This window comes from Rhizophagus irregularis, chromosome 9 (genome assembly GCF_026210795.1).
Source record: "Rhizophagus irregularis chromosome 9, complete sequence".
NCBI classification, from domain to species: Eukaryota; Fungi; Glomeromycota; class Glomeromycetes; order Glomerales; family Glomeraceae; genus Rhizophagus; species Rhizophagus irregularis.
This window is the reverse complement of record NC_089437.1, coordinates 4,031,670-4,055,959: the sequence shown is the minus strand read 5'-3', so window position 1 is coordinate 4,055,959 and position 24,290 is coordinate 4,031,670. Positions and strand designations below refer to the sequence as shown.

At 29.3% G+C, this 24,290-nt stretch overlaps 9 protein-coding genes across 9 annotated transcripts; 4 read left to right on the top strand and 5 right to left on the bottom strand.

Annotated features, from left to right (window-relative positions):
* The first annotated feature begins 17 nt into the window (after nucleotides 1-17).
* OCT59_029953 (uncharacterized protein) lies at nucleotides 18-2,157 on the top strand. Its single transcript, XM_025320978.2, has 9 exons — nucleotides 18-162; nucleotides 307-360; nucleotides 441-559; nucleotides 644-930; nucleotides 993-1,135; nucleotides 1,303-1,483; nucleotides 1,559-1,675; nucleotides 1,737-1,775; nucleotides 1,838-2,157. The coding sequence occupies exons 1-9, from the start codon at nucleotides 43-45 to the stop codon at nucleotides 2,008-2,010; spliced, it is 1,233 nt and encodes a 410-aa protein (XP_025170063.1). The 5' UTR covers nucleotides 18-42; the 3' UTR covers nucleotides 2,011-2,157.
* Nucleotides 2,158-2,584: 427 nt separating this feature from the next.
* On the top strand, nucleotides 2,585-3,355 carry OCT59_029952 (uncharacterized protein; the record flags this gene model as incomplete). The annotated part of the gene is made up of 3 exons (XM_066146330.1): nucleotides 2,585-2,847; nucleotides 2,920-3,131; nucleotides 3,192-3,355. 3 exons carry the CDS (start codon nucleotides 2,585-2,587, stop codon nucleotides 3,353-3,355), a joined length of 639 nt encoding a protein of 212 aa, XP_065994984.1.
* Nucleotides 3,356-3,425: 70 nt separating this feature from the next.
* On the top strand, nucleotides 3,426-3,935 carry OCT59_029951 (uncharacterized protein; the record flags this gene model as incomplete). The annotated part of the gene is made up of 3 exons (XM_025320979.2): nucleotides 3,426-3,545; nucleotides 3,618-3,683; nucleotides 3,750-3,935. 3 exons carry the CDS (start codon nucleotides 3,426-3,428, stop codon nucleotides 3,933-3,935), a joined length of 372 nt encoding a protein of 123 aa, XP_025170064.2.
* Nucleotides 3,936-4,258: 323 nt separating this feature from the next.
* Nucleotides 4,259-4,805, bottom strand: OCT59_029950 (uncharacterized protein; the record flags this gene model as incomplete). The annotated part of the gene is made up of 2 exons (XM_066146329.1): nucleotides 4,259-4,585; nucleotides 4,695-4,805. 2 exons carry the CDS (start codon nucleotides 4,803-4,805, stop codon nucleotides 4,259-4,261), a joined length of 438 nt encoding a protein of 145 aa, XP_065994983.1.
* Nucleotides 4,806-6,032: 1,227 nt separating this feature from the next.
* Nucleotides 6,033-7,953, bottom strand: OCT59_029949 (uncharacterized protein). Its single transcript, XM_025320980.2, has 2 exons — nucleotides 7,011-7,953; nucleotides 6,033-6,938 (listed from the first exon to the last, which is right to left on the bottom strand). Exons 1-2 carry the CDS (start codon nucleotides 7,890-7,892, stop codon nucleotides 6,237-6,239), a joined length of 1,584 nt encoding a protein of 527 aa, XP_025170066.1. The 5' UTR covers nucleotides 7,893-7,953; the 3' UTR covers nucleotides 6,033-6,236.
* A 607-nt stretch (nucleotides 7,954-8,560) lies between these two features.
* On the bottom strand, nucleotides 8,561-13,148 carry OCT59_029948 (uncharacterized protein; the record flags this gene model as incomplete). Its single annotated transcript, XM_066146328.1, has 17 exons — nucleotides 8,561-8,743; nucleotides 8,829-8,981; nucleotides 9,052-9,135; nucleotides 9,200-9,313; nucleotides 9,396-9,452; nucleotides 9,512-9,565; nucleotides 9,636-9,698; nucleotides 9,765-9,920; nucleotides 9,989-10,099; nucleotides 10,177-10,313; nucleotides 10,380-10,441; nucleotides 10,517-10,921; nucleotides 10,999-11,094; nucleotides 11,169-11,442; nucleotides 11,518-11,583; nucleotides 11,648-11,906; nucleotides 11,988-13,148. The coding sequence occupies 17 exons, from the start codon at nucleotides 13,146-13,148 to the stop codon at nucleotides 8,561-8,563; spliced, it is 3,435 nt and encodes a 1,144-aa protein (XP_065994982.1).
* A 624-nt stretch (nucleotides 13,149-13,772) lies between these two features.
* Nucleotides 13,773-15,554, bottom strand: OCT59_029947 (uncharacterized protein; the record flags this gene model as incomplete). Its single annotated transcript, XM_025320984.2, has 9 exons — nucleotides 13,773-13,887; nucleotides 13,962-14,072; nucleotides 14,157-14,274; nucleotides 14,337-14,430; nucleotides 14,506-14,542; nucleotides 14,604-14,701; nucleotides 14,773-14,909; nucleotides 14,984-15,092; nucleotides 15,159-15,554. The coding sequence occupies 9 exons, from the start codon at nucleotides 15,552-15,554 to the stop codon at nucleotides 13,773-13,775; spliced, it is 1,215 nt and encodes a 404-aa protein (XP_025170070.1).
* A 369-nt stretch (nucleotides 15,555-15,923) lies between these two features.
* OCT59_029946 (uncharacterized protein) lies at nucleotides 15,924-19,068 on the top strand (the record flags this gene model as incomplete). The annotated part of the gene is made up of 11 exons (XM_025320985.2): nucleotides 15,924-16,022; nucleotides 16,085-16,223; nucleotides 16,315-16,428; nucleotides 16,499-16,550; nucleotides 16,630-16,770; nucleotides 16,846-17,099; nucleotides 17,192-17,334; nucleotides 17,403-17,510; nucleotides 17,584-17,743; nucleotides 17,816-17,907; nucleotides 17,978-19,068. 11 exons carry the CDS (start codon nucleotides 15,924-15,926, stop codon nucleotides 18,176-18,178), a joined length of 1,503 nt encoding a protein of 500 aa, XP_025170071.1. The 3' UTR covers nucleotides 18,179-19,068.
* A 650-nt stretch (nucleotides 19,069-19,718) lies between these two features.
* On the bottom strand, nucleotides 19,719-24,176 carry OCT59_029945 (uncharacterized protein). The gene is made up of 21 exons (XM_025320986.2): nucleotides 24,070-24,176; nucleotides 23,858-24,007; nucleotides 23,648-23,772; nucleotides 23,486-23,578; nucleotides 23,352-23,415; nucleotides 23,054-23,272; nucleotides 22,730-22,983; nucleotides 22,546-22,647; nucleotides 22,342-22,474; nucleotides 22,157-22,266; nucleotides 21,898-22,053; nucleotides 21,725-21,833; nucleotides 21,513-21,646; nucleotides 21,263-21,408; nucleotides 21,115-21,195; nucleotides 20,911-21,040; nucleotides 20,753-20,836; nucleotides 20,503-20,686; nucleotides 20,295-20,440; nucleotides 20,097-20,219; nucleotides 19,719-20,029 (listed from the first exon to the last, which is right to left on the bottom strand). Exons 1-21 carry the CDS (start codon nucleotides 24,161-24,163, stop codon nucleotides 19,799-19,801), a joined length of 2,868 nt encoding a protein of 955 aa, XP_025170072.1. The 5' UTR covers nucleotides 24,164-24,176; the 3' UTR covers nucleotides 19,719-19,798.
* Between the last annotated feature and the right edge of the window lie 114 nt (nucleotides 24,177-24,290).

Here is a 24,290-nt window from a genome sequence, read left to right as displayed (position 1 = left end):
GATTGTCTTTTTTGTATGGTGAAATTCTCATTTTTTATTATTATGAGTTGTGCCTTCTCAAAATTTAAATATAGCGCGTTAGGCGTAAGGCTATATTCCAACAAAGTTTTAGGTTTATTTTCAACCACGCATAAGCGAAATTATGCAGTTTCCACTGAAGAGGTAACAATAATGTCAGTTTTAAATAACACCATATAATTTAGCACGTTTTTTGAACATAAATTGGTAATTTTTATTAAATTCTATCCTCTAGAATTTTTTTATTAACAACGTTCATGTTTAACTTTCGATTTAATTTTTACATAGCCTTTGAAAAAGACACCTTTGTACGACTTTCACGTTGAAAATGGCGGGAAAATGGTGAGTCATTAAATTTTTATATTTTCTAAAATTATTCAAGAAAAAGTATCATTATCGATATATATATACGTATATTTTAGGTTCCTTTTGCTGGTTGGTCTATGCCAGTTCAATATTCAAGCTTAGGAGTGCTAGCGTCGCATCTGCACACTCGTGAGAACGCTTCATTATTCGATGTATCACATATGCTCCAGATGAGGTAAATCGACAAGATCATCGTCCCTTTTATGATGACTGTCTAATCCATAGCGGTTGCTAATTTTTAATCTATATATCTTCTTAGACTTACTGGAAGAGATCGTGTGTCTTTTCTTGAAAAGTTAGTCGTGGCTGATCTAGAAGAATTACCAGTTGATAATTCTATTTTATCAGTTTTCACTAACGAAAATGGAGGCATTATTGATGATACTGTTATATGCAAACATAATGATCACATTCATATAGTCTCTAATGCCGCTTGTGCTGATAAAGATACTACTCATATTCGTAAAGAAATAAACAAATTTCAGCAACGAGGTGGCGATGTTAATTTAAAAATTATTGATGATCATGCTTTGTTGGCTCTGCAAGGTATTAATCAATTTCGAAAGTATTATTATTATAAAAGAACGTAAATCTATATTTTTAAATAGGTCCCAAAGCTGCATCAGTTCTTCAAGAGTTATGCGATAAAGACTTGAGTGATTTTATGTTTATGACGGCACGCCATCTGAACATAAAAGGCTTTGATTGTCATGTGACGCGTTCAGGATATACTGGGGAAGATGGGTTTGAGGTAAAAATTATTTTACTTTTACTTATAATTTAATTTCACTATCTTTGTATACTTTGTATATTATTATTAATAACTTTGCTATTATTAATAACTATGCTATTTTCAAAAATTATTTCATTCCTTTAACTTAAATTTAATGAATTATAATTTTTCAATATTATTATAAGATTGGCGTTCCGTCACCAGCTTCTGTACATTTAGCAAACCTTCTTTTAAAATATCCCAGTGTTCAACTAGCTGGGTTAGGTGCTCGCGATAGTTTGCGATTAGAAGCTGGATTATGTTTGTATGGTCATGATCTTGATGAAACAACGACACCGGTAGAAGCCGGTTTAACGTGGACAATTGGTATTTCAATTTGTTTATTAAGTTATTGTCAAGTTTACACTTTTTAACGTTTAATGTTCGTATTTTATTTAATAGGCAAACGAAGAAGAAAAGAAAGTGATTTTTTAGGAGCTGAACATGTAATACCTCAAATAAAAGGAGGAGTAATGCGTCGACGAATTGGTTTTATTGTTGAAGGTGCACCGGCAAGAGGTATTTTTTACAACTTCTTTTTGGTATTTATAGACAATATTAATATAGATTGTTTGATCAGAAAATGCTGAAATTTACAATAACAAAGACGAGTTAATTGGTAAGACATATTTTTTATTTATATCTTTCTATTATAGTATTTATTTATTTTTGTCTTATTAGGCAAAGTAACAAGTGGGGGACCATCTCCTTCATTGCAAAAAAATATTGCGATGGGTTATGTTAAATCAGGATATCACAAACTCTCAACTGAACTTCAGGTTAAAGTTAGAAATCGCATGCAAAAGGCTCAAGTTGTTAAAATGCCGTTTGTTCCTACAAGGTATTATAAATAAATATTTAAATAGATGGAATAAGAAAATATTCTTTTGTTTCAACATAATTTTTACTTTGATAATAATAGTATAATTTGGCTAAAAGCAATTTGGTAATTACAAGTATAAATACAAATAAATTGATTTATTGAAGATGCTCCACTGCAAAAACATTATTTGTTAAGCATCTCGTCCAAGGCCTTAATTTTTTATTGTCGTTTCTTTCACTAAATCTAACATGTGACAGCTCTATAAAGTCACATGATTACTATTTAAGAAAGTTCCGCAGTAACGTATTTCAACTGTATTTCATAACATGCGCCAAACTATTTTATAATTCATACATTTTTTCATTAAACAATTTAACATCACTTTACATTTCTATTCCTTCCATGGCTCAAATTCTCGTAGATGTTTTCTTGGTGACTTTTACCGAATTGAAGAATGATCTTTCTTCTTTATATTCATGTGTCTTGGGAATACACACTCCCACACTCCAATTACTAATTATTGCGTCATATCACGTATTTTGATAACTATAAAAACTGTCAACTTAACCTTTAGTTATCAGTGATTATATCCCTTGGTTCTAAAAATGTCCACAACAGTAAACGAGTCTTTTGTATCTTCTCGTCGAAGTTCCTTAGCCTCTATTCTAAGCATCTCCTCATCAACTGCTTCAAGTTCTCGTAGAGGTTCAGTAACATCCGTAACTTCCTTAGATCTAACTGCAGATGAGTTGGCGTTTCAGGAATGTATTGAAGTTATCGATGCTAATGTGGAAGAAGTCATCACTAATAAAGCGAGGGAGAAAAAATGGTGGGTCGACGGTAATTACAAAATCATTGACGAAAATAGGTAAAGTCATAGTCATAACACTACATAAATTCGATTCTCAATGTTCACGCTAAATTTGTTTCATTTTATTAGACTCCCTCTGATCCTTATTGAAGGTGTAAGTTATGAAGAGTTCGAAAAAAAATGTGAGATCGCGAACGCAGCAAGGTGCTGGGAGTTTCTAGACGGAATTGTAGTCATAATCGAGTTGCCAAATCGTGATCATGAAGTTGCACATCGTACATTCTCTAATCAATTTAAACGTCAGGATCCTCAAGATGCAGTTGATTCTTCGGGATCAACAAGTATGTACTTTAGTGTTTGTTTGTGAATGTATATTACTATATTGATTTTGTTGTATCCAGCTTGTCATGCTACCCCAGGACGTATAACAAGGGGTTCTAGTAAACAGCCGGATGATTCATTTGTACCAACACTTCTGCCTAAGCCAGCCCCAAACCCTTGTGATCTTCTCTTGAATTATATTATTGAAAATACAAAGACCAATCTGAATCATCTGAATCTATAATGGTTTATAGGGTAATCCTTGGCCTACCATTATCATTGAGGTGGCTAATTCAGAAAGTCTTTCGAGAATAATGCATAAGACTACTCAATTCTGGTTGGCTCCGAACCGTGTAGAGGACGTGTTTGTACTAAAATTATGGAAATGGACTTTAGGAAGAGATCAAAACGGAACTCCTTTGCGCCGTTTCACAGTTCAGTATTACTTTTTTTGGTGTCATTTCATTTATTTCATTTGTCTAATAATTGTCCTGTGTTTTTGGCAGTGCTATAAATTCTGTCGTAGAAATGGTGTAGTAAACGTACACGGAAATTACCAACCAGTACAAATTGTAAGAATTAGTATTCTTGGCATTTGCTTTTTTTTTCAATATCATTTATGCATGTATTTTTTTTAGGTTGAATTCGGAACCATTGATAGGCATAATCAACCGTATAATGGATGTACCGCCCCAGGAATGTGTATTATGAATATTTTTCCAGGTTGTATTTTCCGTGGCTGTCCTCGAGTCCCACCATACCCAATCAACAATGTGGTTATTGATTTCTTTCCTATCCAGCAAGCAATATTTCGTGCTATGTAGATTAGCAATAGAATTTTTACAAAAAAAATAGACATAAAAATTTGGGCTAATGCACTTTATATATAATATGTACAAAATAAAAAAAATGGCGGAATAAAATACTTTATTAATTCTAATAAAATTTGCATATCTCAACCTGTATAAGCATCTGATTACTTTTGCCAAGAAAATTTTTTATTAATACATGCAAAAATAAATACAAAGGTTCGGGACGTAGCCCGCGATACATGACGAATTTTTTTTTCTATTCTAATGTCTATACATACGATATTTTTTTTCGAAAAAGATATGACTATCTTATTTATTTTCTGTTTTTACCCGCTTCAATGATTCCTGCGATTCAATCTGGCGACCAAACACCCATTAATTTGCCCGAACAAGTTCTTGAGTTTTTCAAGCAAGACTTTATCGAATACACTCTCATTAATGGGAAAAGCAAATGGTGTTCGCGAACTCAATAATACCTCGACATTCCCATTATCGCTATCGTTATATTCGCCAGTAGTAGTAACTAACTTAATTATGACCCAGTCGACCCCTGTCGAAACAATACCATACATTACATCTTCGCGCAAAGCCTCATTATATGTGTGTTTCTTTTTATTACGCTGGGATGAAGCTTGTAATTGGATTGCATTCTGACCAACCCCCTAGTTAATATCCTCTCTTTTAGCCTCAGTAACAACGATAATCGTGTCTTATAATCCAATCCAATGGCCCTTTACCATGACTTCCAGGTAACTCGTATTCTGGACATACTTTCACTTCGCCATCATAACAAGAGGCTACGCCATGAAGAACGGAAGAAATAGGTTCGCGTCTTGTTGCTTCGTTTGCACTAGTGACGTGAATGCAGGTCTTATGCTTCATAGTTCATAGCTATATCTTCCAAAACGTGGTCCATTACCCTTTTGTAATCGGTTGTGTGACTTGTGTCAGCTAACTCTCCATCGAACTTTTCAAATTTAATGATTATTTATAAACGAGTTTATAATATATTATATAGAAATTATTTTTTTTTTTTTATGTTACATTTTTAGGTTTAAAGTTTTTTAAATTTAAAATTTTTTAGTATAGACATAATTTATTAGTTTATAAAAAAAGATTTTAGTATTAATACTAGGTTTTGCAATTTGATTTGACATTTTAATTTAAATTTGATTTGGATTTGACAAATTCAAATTAGTTTTAGATTCAATTTTTAAAAAATCCCAATTAATATAATCAATCAGTTACCTTTTAATACTTCTCAGATTTTTACATATCTTTCAATAATATAAAATCATTATATCTATTATTAGAGAACTGGTATATTTATAATTAAACCTTCTATAGTTTTAAATAATACTAATATAACTTATACAGTTTAAATAAAAAAGTATATTTCAGTGATTCAGTCAATATTAATAATAAAAATATGATTTTACTATTATTAGATTTCTCTTATTTCTCATGAAGTATATTTGTCATTGCACTATGATGAGTAGAGTTTATCTTATTAATATATTTTTATTTACCAATCTACTAATAAAATAACCTGTTTCCTTTAAAGATAATTTTTTTTTTTAAAAAAAAAATTCTTTTATTAAGATATATATATAAATTGTATTATATAGTATGATTTTTTTTTGCATAAATTGAATAATAAACTTATAATTAAGATCTATATCATCTCTTAAACCGTATTGTAGGCAAATTTGCTCACAATTTCTAAATTAAGATAAATAATACTATAAAAAATTCTTTAATTTTGACCAGATCGTCACATAATTTTGCAGCCAAATTGATCTACATTCTGGCCATAAATTGTATAAATTAGATATATACAGTTGATCATTAAAATTGGGTACAAACTTAAATCTAAGTTAAATTAGTATAATTTAGAGTTCTATTAAAGTTAGTTATTTTTAAAACTAATAAATATAATTTATAAAGAAAAAAATAGATTAATTGGTATAAAAAAATTACTAAGCTTCGTTTTTTTTAAAAAAAAATCATTATAACTAATCATTATAACTTAATTTATGCATTATATTTTATTATCAATTATACAAATTACTGTATTATAATTACTTTATAAATAGTTTGTTAAAATGTATGTATTTTTATTTTGTATTGTTATGGTTTTTTTAAGTAAAAATCTAAATTACCAATAATACAAATTTTTTTACTTTTGAATTAATAAAAAATGTCAATTTGTAATTAATAAACATATTCTTTTTATATAGTTTTACAAACAATTACATTATTATTAATTATTATAAAGTACTAAATGTAACATTATATTTTTTTCTGATAAATCTAATTGACTTTCAGATTTGTTAGAGGTAAGACAATCTCATCTCTTTCCCTTGCTTTTCTTTCTTTTCTGTCTACATCTAATTTAGCTTCATTATACATATAAAGACCAACAAAAGTTAATGTTATACCAACACCTTGTATAAAAGTGGTTTTTTGTCCAAACCACAATATACTGGCAGTTATAACAAAAATTCTTTTCACTAATGATGCGATCGAATAAGTTACAGGTGATGTCATCGATAAGATTGATAATGCTAAAATGACTTGCGTAAAATGCGTTGTGCCATTTAGCCAAAAATAAAATAGTATCGTCCATCCACTTGCAGCATTAGTATCGGTTGATGATGATGTAAAATATTCTAATAGTAAATGAAAACCATCATAATATAGCCACATTGGAGTCATTATACTAAATGCTAATAAACTTGAATAAAATGAAACATTCAATTTATCCAACTTATGTGTCTCATACCCAGAATGTTTCTCATTAAAGAGAATTTTTTTTGAAAAAATATTTTGGGCAACAAAAATTACGGTAGAAATTAGTGCAAATAAGAATCCAATAAAACTTGATGCTGCTGAGGACGAACACGCGAGCATAACTCCAATTGTGAGTGGTATTAATGACACATATACCGGATAAGAATAATTTACTCCAAACCCAAATCTATAAAAAAACACTGTAAATAATGGTGATAACGCCTATAGAAGAAAAGAAAAAGAATATAGTTAACGATTTTCTCTTCGTCTACTCTACTCTCACTTCGTCCTTACCTTTATTGTGTGAACAAAACTAACTGGAACTTGAGATGTAGCAATACTCGAAAAAACATGACTCCCTATTTGAAATAAACATAACGGTAAAGTTCTGCGTATAATATCAATGGATGGACTTCGAATTTTAGTTAAACCCATTCCTTGTCCAAAAGAATAACAATAAATTCCAACAAATCCAAATTGTATCCACGTAAGAGTAACCGGATAATTAAACTGATTTAATAATTGTTTGCCAGTGTTATTAGTTATGGCTGAAGACGCATACCAACACAAACAATATACTAAAAATTTTAGCGTGTCGTAATTTAATGTATTAAATGTATTAAATATATTAAATTTAATTTTTGTAAGGTTTAAAGGCGAAAATTTTGTTTTAATTTTTGATTTTTCACGTGAAATCCCTGGATCCCTAAAATTAAGAGGATTAACTTTTTCTTCTTCATGTTGACGTAATTTTCCTATAAGACTTTCATAATTATGCTGCGTTACAAAGTCTAAATTCTGCAACCCATTTTTAAACATATGTATATTTGGTACCGTTGAGGATAATGTTGTATGACCTTCTGATGGTTTTGAAAACGATCTCTTCCGTGTTGGTCCCTGTTGTTTTGCTTGCTGACTACTACTATACCCATTAGTTACAAACTCCATATCTATTCGAGGACTATCCGCAACAATTCCGTTTATTGTTGTTGCTGTTATTGTGGTGCTCATATTATTAAGATTAGAAGTTTGAAAGGAAGATGAGTTATAAGGATTAGTTGTTCTCCTTTTTGATGTAAGTTTTGGTGTTGAATAAATTTGTGCCTCCGCTATATCTTCTGCATACGAGCTAGTAACGTTAACAGGCGAAAACTCTTCTGGAGGATTGGGTGGCATTGTTTTATTCCTTCAGAAGTTTTTTCTTTTTATTAAAAAAATTTTTGTTTGGTTGCTTGGTATTTAGGTATAGGGGATGATGTGCTGAATTTATACAATTTATTAACCCACCTATCAAACTTATCTCCCTTCGGAAGTTTTTGGAATTCCTTTTAAACTATTTATATAATGAATGTTGTTTATTTATAGTTGTGCCAGGTTTTTTTTGTGGCTTTTTTTCTGATTTGCTGGTTTTTTTGAGGCTAGGTCGTCATAGTCTTAAAATTTCCGGTTAATAGTAAACAGATTTAAAAGATAACATCCGTCTTACCTGCATTTTGTATAAACAGTAAGTCCGATATTCTGGGAAGCAAAAACGACATTCTGATTGTTATCTTTGTGTGACACTGCTATTTGATTTTTCGTTGTTCTTTAATTTTAATTCTCAACGATAAAGAGTAATTAAAAACTTTCTATTTTTAAGCAAACGTTATTTTATAAATAGAGAAATAATTATATTATTATTTATGATGTACACCTATGCAAAGTATACGAAATTTCCTAATCGTTATTAATTATGATCAATTAGATAAAAGTTTTTTTTGTCATTTGTTTTATACAGATATTGTTATAATCTTTCAATTATATGATTAGAAAGATACACCACAATATATTCATCAATGCCATATTTACTCTCTTCCATTAGCTCTTCCGGTTGTAAATCGACGTCCAACCTTCGATTTACTTCTGAATCGGAAGCTTGCCTCTAACTTCGATTCTTCTTTCACATCAACATTCATAGAAACATTTTTTGCTTGAACAGGAAATCGTTCAATTGGTTCAGGCTTATTCCCACTTTCCGGATAATCTCTCTTTTAAATTTAATTATTTTTTTAAAAAAAATATTAAAAAAAAGAATACAAAATAAAGGGGATAAATTGCAAGTACACAAATTACCTTTCGTCGTTTTGACCTCAATTTAGTACCAGGTGATAACCAGTCATCTATATCTCTCATATTATTAGAATTTTGACAAGAATCAAATAAATCATTATTAGTTTGTCCTGATTGAATTATAACATTTTGGGAAACGTGTTCGGTTTCTTGTAACTATAATAAAAACAACATATTTATAGTAATTTAGTAATTTATTAATTCTAGGTGTATTTCAACAACTCACCATTAAAGTATTATTAAGTTCCTCTGTTTTTCGAACATCATTAACTTTTGTATCTACATTAGTGAATCTCCCCGATGTTGATTCCTATATGTTATATTTAAATGAATAAATAAGTTTATAAAAATGAATGTAAATAAAATAAAATCACCAAGATCATTGCATCAATTTCGGTTAATGTTAAAAGTCTACGAGCAAATTGATAATGTTGTTCATTTTTTAAAATCTCTGAGTTTTCTTGGGTAATTCTCGAATTTCCACATTCCTTTTTCATTAATAATCTAGTTAATAATTTTTTTATTATTTATTCAAATCCAATATTTGAAAGAAAATGAATCGACATTTACTCCGGGCGGAGAAAGTTTAGATATTACTGAGTCACTACTTTCTAAGTTTACTTTATTCTACAACAAAACAAATATTAATCAGTGTTAACAGTGATGAAATTTATCCATATCTTTACTTTTTCAGAAGCCGATGCGACATTTTCCGAATTAACATTGTTTTCCAAAGAATCCTAAACGTTTTGTTTCGGTTCGAAAATCAGATCTAAATTTATAAATAACAAAAATATATAAAATACTTACTAATTGGCATTGTAAAGATTTATTATGATTTTCCATTTCGGATAGCTTGGATTTTAACGCTTGCTAGAAAAAGAATAGTAGCAATAAATGAATATAATGATTATTCTCGATTCAAAAAAATCAACATACATTTTCTTCTGTTAAAAAAGCCTCTTTTGTTTCCGCTTCACGAATTTTACAATCACGTTTACGAATCTCACTTTCATGTTCTATATTAATTCTCTTAACTGTTTCCTGGTAATCGTTAGCAGCGAGTTTAAGCGCTTTATTCACTGCTTCTTTGTTCTAAATTATTGAAGTTTAGACTGATTAATGGTCTGATCTCACATTTAAAGTAAGTAAACGGAAATTACCTGCAGATAATTGTTACTAATCTCCACAAGGGATCTGCTGTGTTCGTTTTGCAACTCGTCATATTTTAATTTCAATGAAGTCAGTTGTGATTCAAATGAACTAGCCCTTGACTTAGAAGATAAAACATGAAATTAATGGTTTTATTATAAGGAAGAGTATGGATAAAATAAATTTATCTATATTTTACTTTCCAAGTCTCCAGCTCAGATATTAATTCTTCAATTCTCTTTTTATCATCAAAGCTTTCTTGACTAAGTTCAGAAACAATTTTTTTATGCTCAATTTGAAGATCCAGCTCCAGGATATCAGCTGTTCCAACAGCGACTAAAATTTACAATTAAATTTTATATAATCGTTCATTTAATATGGTTTAAGAAAGAAATTAAGTACCAGTAGAAATGTCCGTTTGACGGCGATCTATTTCGTTTAATTGAGATTCTAATTGTGCAATCCTATTTAATGATTTAACATAATTTTTTTTTTAAGTAACAAAATTAATGTCCGTAGCATTAGACAACTCAGTCTACCTTATATTATTTTTATCGTTAGTCTTGGATAATTCTTCTATTTTTTGTTCAGAACTTCTCAATTCAATTTCAATTCTAAAGCGCTTTGATATTTCGTCCCGACATTCGTCTTCTAGACGTGAACGATGAGTACGTTCCTCACGGTATTCTGATTCTAACCGAATACGTTCTTCACGCAATTTGGCTTCAAACTGACAGCGTTCTTTGTGAAAATCATTCTGTAGTATATAATGGTCCTCACGAAATTTTGCTTCGACACACTTAATATCAATTTCATGTCGAGCACGCGTCATTTCCATCTCTTGTTTGAGTGAATGAACTTCTTTTTCCGCATAATCCTTTGCTTGGCTAATCTCTACTTTAAACTCATCTTTTTCCTTTTCAACTATGCCTAACTGATTTATTCTATAAAGGAAAAACCCGCGTAAGGTAAAGAGAAGGTGAATATATAAATGTATAATCTTATCTTTAAAAAAATCTACCGCTCATCTTTCTCCTTAATTATTGAATTCAATCGGGTGCATTCCAATTTGGCGGACTCAATTTCCCGATCATTATTGGCTGTTAGAGAAGTAATTCTAAATTAAAATAAATGAACGAAATTATCAGTTGATAAATAAAAAATTTATCAGTTTATAAATTAATAACATACTTTTCTTCATTTTCTTTATTCGACTTTACCAAATTTCGATTATCTTCTTCAGCACGCTCAAATTTGAGTTTGAGTTTTTGAAATTCTTCTGCATATGCTGACTTCTCACTTTCAAGCTCATTTAACAAATGTTCTAACTTTAAGCGAATAGCATCAAGAACAGATGATGATCGCGATACTTTGTTATCTATCTCCTGTGTACCTTGACGTGATTGAGTTATAGCGTTATTAAGATGTGCGTTAAGTTCAGAAATTTGTGCAGTTTGAGCTTGCTCTAAATATCCAAAATTTTATAAAAATCTAAAATATTAATAAAAAAAAACAATAAATTTAAATACTAAAGACATACGTGTTTGAGATATTACGGCGTAATTATCCAAGGTTGATTTATGTTTAGTAGTAAGCTTACTAAATTCTTTTATCAGAAAATTCAATTTGAGTATTTATAAGCGAATAAAAGAAATGTTAATGCCATTTACCTAATCTCATTGACTCGATCTCTTTTTCGATTCTTTCTTTCTGGCTATATATTTCTTCAATATTCTTGCCCATATTACAAAGTAGGTTTCTAAACAAAGAATACTTTAACTTGACATTATTTATCCTTTCTCGACTACGTTCAGTATAACTATTTTGACGTTTGACCATTGACTCCACAAAAAACATACGCTCGCGATAATGAGATAAAGAATGTTCTTTATGTTCTAAAGTATCGCGAAGTGTGAAAGTCTGACCACGCTGATAACCAATCATATTAGTTTGGATTCCTAAAGTTCATTAGAGTTAACAAATAAAACGCGAAAATATAACGCATCTCACCAATTCTCCTATAAGGTAATCTCTTCTAATCACCTCATCTCTCCATCTTTGAACAGCTTTAACTATTAGATTTAAATCATCATCACTTCTTAAATGACCATTTGTATCAGAATTGCTATGTTCCGTATTAGGAAATATATTGTTATCCTTATTTAAGTTTGCCATAACTTGAAACTGATTTGAAGAGTCAACTTTATCATGAAATTTAAGCTTTGGCTGTTGATCATCAACTTTTGAGTAAGATATTTGTATTTGTGTTCGAGGTGTTCGAGGTGATGAAGTATTGCTCGAAGGGTTTCCAGAACAATAGGAATTAGTATTATTTTGATTATTTTCCGGAAGTGGTTTTTTAAATAAATTAGATTTTTCGGTGATATCTTTGTCATTTTCTTTAAGTATATCGGTACTATCTTTTATTTCGTTATAATCTAAAGTTGTCTGATCTGTACAAGTACCAGATTTTGTATCATGAACTAAATGTTTATCCTCGGATAATGGTTGCCCGGACAATTCTAGAGATTGAGGTGAAGGATTATCAAGTAAACTATAATCAACATAATCCACATCATCTGAAGTCTTTCTAAGTTTCTCTTGAATTGGGGGTGTTTGATCAAAAGTATCGTTAGATTTATCGTGAATTGAAAGTTCTTGATTAGGATGTTCTACTGCTTTTTTATTATCTGAGGAATTCCCTTGATTTAAAATTTCCTTGTCTGAAATAGTTTTCTTTTTAAAATTAGGTGGGTTAAGTTTAAATGGCTCATTTGTAGTGTCTTTTAATTCTTTTCCATTTTTCTCGAAAGATAAACCTGCAATATTATTTTGAGCAGCGGGTGAACTTAGCGGATTATTAATCTCTTTCTTTTGAAATTCTTTAAACGATAAACGTGTTCTTGTCCTGAAAAGCGGAGATGCAAATACATTTGGAGTTTTAATATTAGTATTGATATCAGATGCATCAGAAAACTCTGCGGCTTGGTCATGAACAATTCTTTTTTCCTTTAAAAAAGGATTCCGATTTTGGTGTTTAAAGAATAATTCTGGTTTTTGCCTTGAATCATTAGCAAAAATCGAACGAGATAATGATTCAAATTTTAAAGTTGGTGATATTACTTCAATATTTTCTTGGTTAATTGGTTTGGAATATTCCTCCGTAGACATGTTGCTAATTGTAACGAGTTAAATTAGTATAAAACTTTTTAACTGAAAATTATATATATATATTTTTACTTTACTGAAAGTAAAGAAAACAAAGAAATTTGAAAGTTTAGGTTGAACTTTATTTTATCTTTCAATAAATAATATAATAAAATTTTTATAAGCTTAAAAATTTAAAAAGATGTTAAAAAATTACGATAGTCAATGTCATTGTTGTCTGTTCCTCATGAGAGTCAGTCAATTGCATTGATTAACATAAACTTTAGCTTAAATCTTGAAACTATAATAGTCAATTATGAGTAAAAAATGAAACGAAATAAACTTTCTTAGATACAGTTTATATTAATTATCACGATTTATTCACGAACAACACGAACGACATCAAAAAGTAATCATATTAGGAGCACTATAATAATATTTATTATTATGGTTTTTTTTTTGAGTAAATTACATGATATTAAATTAGGTGATAATATATAACCGCGTTTATAAATGTATTTCATTTTAATGTTATTAGTAATTTTAAGTTAGTAATTAATACCCATTATTTACTTTGATACTTACCAATCATCTTAAGAATTAAATAGCTAAAATATCTCATTACCATAAATATAAAAATTAGTTTAATTATCTCCAAATAAATTTGACTTCAGGCTCAGCAGCAAGAATTTCATCTAGTTTACGGGCACTACAACCCTCCATTGTACAGATCTCATCATAATGATGCTTCCCATTAAGTAATCTTTAATGTATGCAAGAGAACATCAATAAAAATAAAAGGAAATATATATATTTTTTTGATATTTTTTTACTCACTTTCGCAGTCGAGATGGTAATTCACTTTGTTGGTTATGTGGTTCAGGTAATATTGGATATTTGTGAACTCGATATAAAAACCCTTTGATTACACCAAAGGATATGAAACGTCTGAATAAGTTTACAGGAATTGTAAAAATAACCAGTTAATAATAATTCAACTCTAGTTTGTAAAAAATTTTTTTTTTACAATACCTTATGTCTATATTCAGAGACTCAACTTGATTATCCTGAACCCATTCTTTGAGTGTAGATCCATGTTTTAATGAACAGTATAGAGAAAATAATTTGGCAAACGAAGGTGGTGTCGTGCCTACAAATAAAAAAATGCTTAATATCAAAGGAACGCAGAATAGGTGTCAATATTTTGCTTACCAGGTTTTTTCACATATGATAAACATTCGCTCTGAACTGTTTCATCCTCAATTATTCTCATAATATCTGGTTTTACGGCATATACATTTGAAAACTAAGAAGTTGAAAATGTATTTACGTTCTTATAAAAATAACGCGTCAAGAAAATAAATTTTATTTTATTGATTACCTGGAAAATATCAATCATGATAACACATCCATAATACCTAATGAAAATAAATTAAATAAAACATTAACCAGTTTATTAAAACATTCGCATACACGTACAACAAATGTTCCATGCATTTTCTAGCAAGTCCATAATCCACATCCGCCATTTCTGCTATTTTTTTAACATGATGTATGCCATTTATATGCATCGCTATCTAATTCGTTCAAACGAATAAAGTTCTTTTTTAGTTAATTAAATAATAATTTTTCAAAATTCTCAACTAGCCTTTTTCATCGTAATATCCCAATTGTCATCCATCAATGCTTTAAGATTAACTGTGCAAATTGGCACTTGATAATCATAAACTGGCGGAGGATTACGATAAGTTGGAAATAATTTTAAATTAATTGTATTTGCAGAGTCTGAAAATAATTTAATAATATTTATTTAGAATTTACTATCAAGCGAATAGCTAAATAAAAAAATAATTACTGACTGATCGGGATTTGGCATTCGCAGTAGCTATTAAGATCCTCAAGAAGTTGTTCGATAATATTGTACATAACATCCTTTGTAGCTTCATTTGACAAAAACTCATTTTCAGTCTTTCAAAAGAAATATTAATTAACTTGATGATAATGTAATAAAATTACAATTCTACGGCAACTTACTTCTAAAGAAGTTAGAACTCTCGCAACTTTTCTTACAACAGGTTCATAACTCGAAGTATCGGCATCACGGTCAAATACAAAACTTAAATTAAACATAAATGCATTCCTCTCATACTTATCATCTTCTATATACACCGGGAATCCCATAATTTTATATGATTCAGTACATATACTAACTAAATGTCCGCATAATTGTTGTTTTGGTATAATATACTCCGAAATTGAATCAAAATCTATGATCGATGTTGACAGTCCTGTGGATATTATGGAACCTTCTGGTACTTCAAATACTACCTTTGGCCCTTTATTGAGATCAAATACTGAATAAAATATTGAAATTAGACGCGGTGGAATTCCAGCTTGAAAATCACTTTCTTGTTGAGCGTAATCTTGCATATCAAAAAAAAATTAAGGAAAAAAGGGAATTGAAAATTGATTATCTGATGAAATGTGCATTAATTGCATCATTGATTTTTTTTTTTACCAGATTATAGCGTTATATGGTATTTTTAATCTCACCTAATTAAGAAATTTGTACAAAAAAAACTAAAGATCCTTCTTTATTCTAAAAATTTTTGTTTGAATTCCATAATGTAAATCATTTAGGAAAAAATGAAATATTAAAATATTTTCTTTGTTTCCTCTTATAGTTATATTGAAACTATTATACTATCTCGTTTTAATACTGAATTGCAAATAGCCAATAGTTTCCTTCCAAATTTTTTTTCCTTTTCATTTATATATAAACGGACCTTCGCTTTCACCATGTCTTTCAGTCCTTGCAATTATAATACAAGTGACATTTCAACTTTCGAACTGCATGTTGACTCTATGTTGCCAAAGAGAATTAACGACCCTATCCATGTAACGTATAAAATAAATTTTAGGCTCAATTTTAAACAACATATTAATTAATTTATTAATAGGGATTAATGGAATTCGATGATTGGGTAATCCAATTCATCGATACTCCACATTTTCAAAGATTACGTAATATAAAGCAATTAGGAACAACTTATTACGTATTTCCTGGTGCCAGTCACAATAGGTTTGAACATTCTATAGGTAACGAAATCAGGTCACATTAAACCCATAATTCTGGCTAAATTAGGAGATCATGAATGATTTTGTCCAAGACTAATCTGTTATATTTTAGGCGTTGCACATCTTGCCTACTCTTTGGTGAAAGGACTTCAGGACAGGCAGCCTGACCTTGAAGTTGAGAAAGATTTAGAATGTGTGACATTAGCTGCCTTGTGTCATGATTTGGGTATGTTGATCAATCTGAACTGACCGTAAGTCCTCCATTCCATTTCGAATTGATGATGTATAATTTATAGGACATGGCCCATTTAGTCATGCTTTCGATAATGAAGTTATTCCACGTACAAGGTTAGTTAAAGAAATTATCTAGCATTCTAAATCATTACTATCACATAATTTAATTATTAACACCTTTTTTATATAAAAGACCCAATATTGAATGGAAACATGAAATAGGTTCTGAAAAGATGTTTGATCATCTTTTAGAAACTAATGAAATAGATTTTGAATTAGGTACAGATGATGTAAAGTTCATTAAAGCTTTAATCGCTGGGGATTGGAGCAAATGGTAAATTTATGAACATTCTATTGCTGTGTGATTATCATATTCAAGAAATATTCATATATGATAATTTAAATTTAGTCCAAATCGATCTCGATATTTATTTGATGTAGTTGCAAATAAACGCAATTCAATTGATGTCGATAAATTTGATTACCTGGAACGTGATTGTTACTATCTTGGGATGAAATCTGTGTTCGATTTCTCAAGACTTATGAGATATTCACGTGTTGTCGATGAACAAATTGCGTATTATTTTAAGGAATGCTATAATATTTATGAATTGTTTCAAACACGGTATTCTTTACACAAGCAGGTTTATAATCATCGCGTTGGTAAGTGAATTTTACACAGTTTGTTCAGTTTATTCTTAGTTTTATGATTCAATTAAATATTTACCTATGTAAATATTTATGTAAAATGTCAGGCAAAGCCATAGAATACATGTTATGTGATGCTTTAGTTGAAGCAGATTCAATTCTCGGAATATCAAAAAGTATCGATAATCCGGAAGACTATTTGCAATTAAATGATACAATCCTAAATCAAATTGAATTTTCAAAAGAACCGGTAAATTACAGTTAAATGTTTGTACATGTAGTGTTAAGATAAATAGTTTATCTTATAATCCTTTTTAGGGTTTGGCAAAGTCAAGAGAGATCATTAATCGAATCCGAACTAGAAAACTTTATAAGTTTGTTGATGAATATTTAGTCTCTGATGAGTTAAAAGACCACTTAACTGAGGTAAAAGTTAGACATGTTTAACATTAAATATTTAAACTTATAAATTTAATGAATATTTTTGCTTATATAACAGCAAAAAATAAATGCTCGAGAAATCATAGCGCACCAGGGGGAAAATGATAGACTCGAGGAAGATGATATAATTGTGGATCGACTTAAGTTGAATTATGCAATGAATGATAAGAATCCTGTTGATTATGTTAAATTTTATAATCAATATAATTTGGATGAAAGTAAATATTTATTAATACGTATTATATAATTCGTATAATTTCAATTATTTAATTTATTTCAAATCTTTATAGCCTTTAATTTGACAAAATCACAAGTAAGTTATTTTGTTCCAGAGAAGTATGAAGAAATTAGTATTCGGATTTTTGCCAGAAAACCTGAAAAGGTAAACTTATTAAATTTATTCGAGCATATGTTTTCAATATTATATTATTAACCACTTTATTTATTATCAGATGAAACCTATTCAGGAATGTTTTCGAAAATTATTGAAAATCCACGCTCCTCATAATACAATACCTAACGAAGAAATAACTCCGAGTCGGGGCTATACATTACCTGAAGGTTATGAAACTTCTAAAAAAAGACGTCATTCAAGTCAAAGTTCAAATGATCAAAGAATATCAAAACATAGAGTTAGCATTATTAATTCATAAATTTACATATTTTCTAAATTATACTGAAAATGTGTCAAATATTTGTATTTTTACTTAAGTTTAATGTAAATTTTTTAATAAATAATAAATTATACTTAATTTAAAGAAATTTTTATACATAAATATTAAAATGTTTGTTACTTAAAATAAAGTCTTTAACAATAATATAGATAAGAAAAGTGCGTAGATTCATCAATGATGTAAAATGCTGAGGTTGCTAGTTGTCTGATCAAATCCCATTCACTTAGTTTTGTCCTGAACTACTGTACGTGTAAAATATCATGCAAGACTATAACCAAGAACTTAAGGCCAACAAGCAATAAAATGTAATTAATAATAAAATAAAAAACAGCGCTAAATGAATACAGTACCTTCGATTCAGATTTCATGTTATGTAATTAATAATATTAGTAATAAAATTTCCGGGTTTAACATATACAGCATATAGTGTGGTGCAGATTGTCACCATTTTATTTGACAATTAGGATGTAAGTAGTATATAACTTTGTACTGTATCTTATTCTACTGTAGTAATCTCTCTTATCCTGCTGAAAATGTTTGTGGTTTGTTGCATGCATGTTCAGAATGATATGAATATGATGGTATAGAAACGATGGAGAGGTAGTGTGAAAATAACCACAAAATGCCTGGATGACATTTCTCTTCAGAAATATAAGGATGACAAGTTGTAAACAGTTGTGTAAAATGTGTGAAAACTGCCAATTGGCCACTATTATCCGGCCACTTTTCAGTATAAAAAAATTTATAAACGTATATATATATTAAAGATAAAAATTTAAGTTAAATATAACTATTATCTGTTATGTCTTTATCTACTAATTTAAATAATAAATTCTATTCTCATTTGCAACAATAACTGCTTAAATTCTGATATGCTATTATGAGTGGTATGCAAATGTAAATTTTTAAAGTTTGTGTAAGTTTGCTTAGTTTAAAATTTAAAACAGTAAATTAAGGACATTTTGTTATCTAATGATTGTAATTTCATAATTTTAGATTCATTACATTTGTCTCATTGAGAGAATTCGAATGATAATAATCTTGCATTTATGGTATTGATATTTGGCACGTAATTTCACTTTAAAATGTTTAGACATTAAGTTTAGATGTTCTCTATGGTATCTTTTGTTCTGGTGATTGGATTTTCATAATTTTTAGCTCATTAGATTCGTCTCATTGAGACGATTCAGATGGTGGTAAATTTATGATGATCTGATTAATATTGACCGAATTATGGTATTTTTTAACCTTCTAAATATTTTTTTGTGCAAATTGTAAATTTATGTAATATATCTCCAAAAAATTCTGAAATGATATAAAGCAATTGAATCATGGAAGTTTATTTATTGTTTTTGTTATTATTGTTAGTACAAAATTATATGTTTCTTATATTACATCAACATGTGATGATCTGCATAATTTTGGTCAAAAGAAAGTGGCCCCACCATCTGGTATTAATAATACAAATTGTAAATAAAAATTGCATAGAAAGAGTATGACCCAAAGTATATCATAGATTTCACTTTAAAATAGTAATTATTAACAAATATCTATTAATACTTAAATAAGAAATACATAAATTATAGTAAAATAAGTTATTTAATGACTTCTAGCTATCTCTGAGAAATAACCCAACAAATCATCCATAGAAAATTCTAAAGTAATATTAGCATTGGGATAACATTTATTAATTATTAATGTAAACCTTTCATGATTACGAATTACTTCTTCCTCTATTGCATGCCATACAACTTGCAACAAACGACCTCCTTCTTCTTCCTTGAAATGTTTTTCAACTCGCTTGTACAGTGAGTCAAGACCTTTCTTAATCTATAAAACAAACTAATAAGTTAATTGTTATATGAAAACGATATACACTTAAGAAATTTTATTTTACCTCTTTTCCAGGATATTGTGATATAACTTTCTTTAATGCTGCTTTATTAAATTGAATTCTGAATCCAACTTCTTCTGGAGCTGTATTTGTTCTCAATAAACTTTCTATACCTTCAAAAAATTCCTAATCATAATACAAAAAACTAATAAAATACATTGTAAATAAATATTTAAATCAAACGATAAAAATAATACATACCAGCAATTTTCCAAATGGTCTTCGAACCATTGCTTTAGCATATGCCTCCATATGTTTATCATACGAACTCTTTGCATATCTCATAAATGGCTCAAGAATATTAATTCGACGTGAACGAATTTCAGAATAAAAATAATGCATATTTTCTAGTAAAAAAAAAATGTATTAAGATAACAATACATTAACCACTTAAAATTATAATAAATACCTAAAGTCATTATATGAGCATTCAATTGTTCTTTGTCATCGACAGGAGAATCCGCATCTTTTGCGATAGCTTCTACACATTCGAACATTGTTTTAACAATGCGTTCATATGCTCTATTTACAATACTACGCATTTCAAGCTTCTCTGATTCTATCATTGAATGTTCAATGCGTTCAACAAAGCGCTATAAAAATAAAACAGATAAATTTAAAATAGAGGAAAATAATAAGAAGATAGGCAATTAACTTACCGGAAATATACGCATAAAAACAACTATGCCCTTTCGCTTTTTTGTTGTAACTTTAGTTTCTTCAATAGCTTTAAGCTGATCATTCTATATCACAAATTAATATTAATATAAATTTATAATAAAATAAAATAAATCAACATGATTTAGAAGCAACTTACAATGAATACTTCAAATTTGCCAAGACAATGTAATCTTACTTTCTGTAACATTCTTACAACATAATCTTGGCCAATTTTTTCATTTGCATGCATATACTTTTCCAGAGAAGCTATCATACCAATAACTTGACTTTCGATAAAAAAAAATTCGTTATCAAATTTTTTGGAAGATAAATATGATTTTTGTATTTAAATTATACTTACATGTTATCATGCTTACAGCCATAATCAACGAATGATGACAACTCTTCAGGCAGAAAACTGAAGAGTTTTTCCATATGTTCACTAAAATAATTAAACCATATTAAATAAATCTTAGTTCAATATGTATCAAACATACAATTATACTAACGTTAATTTATTTTGCATTCTAACGTCTTCAATGTTCCGATCTTCTTTTTTGGTTTCGGCATATTTTTTTAGATGGAAAAAGTCAACAATGAAATTTTGCTCATTAACCACAAGTGGTATAATAGTTAGAAGATTGTGGTCAAAAGCCTAGATATGTTAATTGAAAATAAAATATGAATATGAATACACCCTTAGATAATATAAAAAATATTAGGTAGAAAGATTGAAACTGCTTTTAAAATTATATTTACCTCTTCAGGTGGTAGTTTGCCACCACCTCCATCTTTAAATTCCCACGGTGGCTTTGTACTTTCTGACGTCAGCCAATTCGCGTAGCCATAACTTAAACTGGCACGGCCACTTTGATTTAATGCAGCACTGAAAACTTATGGCATATAACAATTGATTAAAATTGATCGAAAACTCGCTAAACTTCAATCATATAAGACACAAAGAATCTCACCGTATGTTGCTTCTTCTGCTAATTCCCTCTTTGACAACAAATGCCTCATTTGTGACAGATATTCCTTTGTCTCTTTCTTATATATAGGTTCTTTGGAAATCACATAAAGCTAAACACGGACAATTTATTAATGGTTTTTCTTTTTAATATAACGTAATCTATATTTGACATACCGACTGAATTTCCAAGTGTCGTTTAGGATCCATTTCTTTCATCCATAATGAGAGTCCACGATATTTTGATAAATTTTCTACTATACTTTCATGATCTTGTATGGTAAGAGAGTTATGACGAGGTCCTCTGCTCTTGTCACTTATTAAAGTTTCTGCCTAAGACAAATGGTCATTTGAAATCCACCCAAATCATCAATAATAACGGATTTGAAAAAAAAATATGAAATTAATCAAGGGTAAGTCTAGATACCTATCTTACCTGAAATTGAAAAATCATTCTCATATATTCATAAAATCGGGAACAAAAATTCTTACAGTGGAAATTGTAAGTTTCCAATTTTTCTTTTATAGCCATCATTTGTCTAGTACCTAATAAAGAAAAAAAATAATTATTTATATACGGAAAAATTAAATAATCTTAATAAACTCATCTTATTCACATACTTTCGTCGAACGGGGTTTCTAATACGCGCTTTATTTGTGCTGCAACATGTTCAATATTCTGAATTCCTTGTACGGTATCCATTGATTCTTTAAACAATATCTGAATGACTTGTTCGGGCAAAGTGATAGATTGCTATATGAATATAATAGCTAATTAAAATTCCATTTCATAAATAGAAAAAAATGATATCGTATTTTACATACGATTAGCCTATCAAGTTCAGAAAGCAAAGCTTTTTGATTTGCAGTTTGTACTTGTAATCCCCGATTTTGAGATTCAATGTGATGAATATCATCTCCCATGCTCTATAGAATGCGCAATAAAAAAACGAAGAATTTTTAATATAAAATTAAATGTTAATAAAATTGTACTCATAAAGATCATTACATTTAGTTCAGCTGTATATAGCGAAAGCCATTGATCCATATTGTCTAATTCAGCAATAGCATTGTCAATTTGCTCGATAACAGAATGGATGCGATCATCAGATTCCACCATAGCGTGTATATTCGCAGCTTCTAAAGCAGCTAACTCATTTAATAATCTTTCTTCCAGAGCTGCTGCGTTACCACTTCCCTTCCAATCAAAATCATTAAGTAACTCTCCAACATTTATTAAAGATAATTCTTCTTCTTTGAGTTCTTTATTAACATTTAAAGAAAATTTAGTTTTTCCTATCGGGGGGAACATAGTAATATATAAAATACGAACCATCATCTTCCGTATGATGATGAACGCTATTTGTATCACTTCCTTGGGCTCCAGAAGTTAAATTTGGTGTTGATCGACCGTTTCTTTGGTTAAGACTTCGTAAACTTGATGATGATTTATTGGCATTTGCAAGGCGCTCTTGTAATGAAGCTGCTACATTATAACTATCAGTCTCATTTTGTATAACTGGCTTAGTTGGGGTCGAGGGTGATTTCATCTCTAAATAATAGATTTAATGTACCAATGTGTTAATAATAGAAATTATTACTTAAATTTAACGATTTGAATATTTTTATACCTGCAAGTATTTCATTATCAAAGTTTATTAGTTTAGGAGATTTTTTTGTGTGTTTTCTAAATGTCTAGAATATAAATTGACGCGTCGGTAAATTGATCAGCTTCTTTCAAGTGTAAATATTACTTCCAACGAACCTTTAAAAGCTGACTTAAAAAAACATCTTTTTCTCCTTGAGTTTCAGTCGACCAACAATAAGGCTTAGATATTGTTATCACAAATGTGACATTCTACAAGAAAAAATATAAATGAAAAAAAATACTTCGACTTCTTTAAAATTAATCAATATTAAAACCTACATCAACTGACTCGATTTTTCGAACTTGCTCCAACTGCCAAGTTCTTCCAATGGAAAAAGTATCATTTGGATTTTTTTTTGCCTTATGAAGTTGGACTTTTTGAACTTTACCGTTTTTACTAACAACTGTTTAAGAAATAAGATAAAATTCAATTTTTCAAACATACAAGATAAAAACTTTCATTTTGATATGACAAATGGTGATAATTACTTGTTACCAATAAATAACGAATTTTTACGTCTATTCTAGAATTTGTTTTACCAATCCCAAAAGGGCGATCAACAGTAGGTGAATTACCTCCACCAGTATCTTCTGATACTTTACAGTAAGTAATTAAAGACTCAGTACCTGAACTATGAGCTAATAAAAAAGGTCATTTAGTAAATATTTTTGTATCTAAAAAAAAGAAGAAATAGACAGACTTGGTGATACGGGATCTTCGGCACCATCGGAGAATAACGAATTGACAATTAACTGCCTTTCAGGATCTAGAGACGGTTGTCTATTCTCGGCCATCGATCATATTATACAGAATTTTTCTTTTGCGTTTTTTTAAAAAAAGTTTTTTAACGCATAACGCATGCATTTAAACGTGCACAAATCAAACCAAATCCATGGAACTGATGGTAATTGTGATGATAAT

Excerpts from the sequence above, each read along its gene's own strand:
- OCT59_029949 (XM_025320980.2), bottom strand. The coding sequence starts at position 7,892 with ATGCCACCCAATCCTCCAGAAGAGTTTTCGCCTGTTAACGTTACTAGC. Across the intron at positions 6,939-7,010 it reads GTTTTGTTCACACAATAAAG|GCGTTATCACCATTATTTAC; the intron begins GTAAGGACGAAG and ends TTTCTTCTATAG.
- OCT59_029953 (XM_025320978.2), top strand. The coding sequence starts at position 43 with ATGAGTTGTGCCTTCTCAAAATTTAAATATAGCGCGTTAGGCGTAAGG. Across the intron at positions 1,484-1,558 it reads CGGTTTAACGTGGACAATTG|GCAAACGAAGAAGAAAAGAA; the intron begins GTATTTCAATTT and ends TTTATTTAATAG. Across the intron at positions 1,776-1,837 it reads TAACAAAGACGAGTTAATTG|GCAAAGTAACAAGTGGGGGA; the intron begins GTAAGACATATT and ends TTGTCTTATTAG.
- OCT59_029945 (XM_025320986.2), bottom strand. The coding sequence starts at position 24,163 with ATGGCCGAGAATAGACAACCGTCTCTAGATCCTGAAAGGCAGTTAATT. Across the intron at positions 24,008-24,069 it reads CGAAGATCCCGTATCACCAA|CTCATAGTTCAGGTACTGAG; the intron begins GTCTGTCTATTT and ends CTTTTTTATTAG. Across the intron at positions 22,054-22,156 it reads GAATGATTTTTCAATTTCAG|GCAGAAACTTTAATAAGTGA; the intron begins GTAAGATAGGTA and ends CATTTGTCTTAG.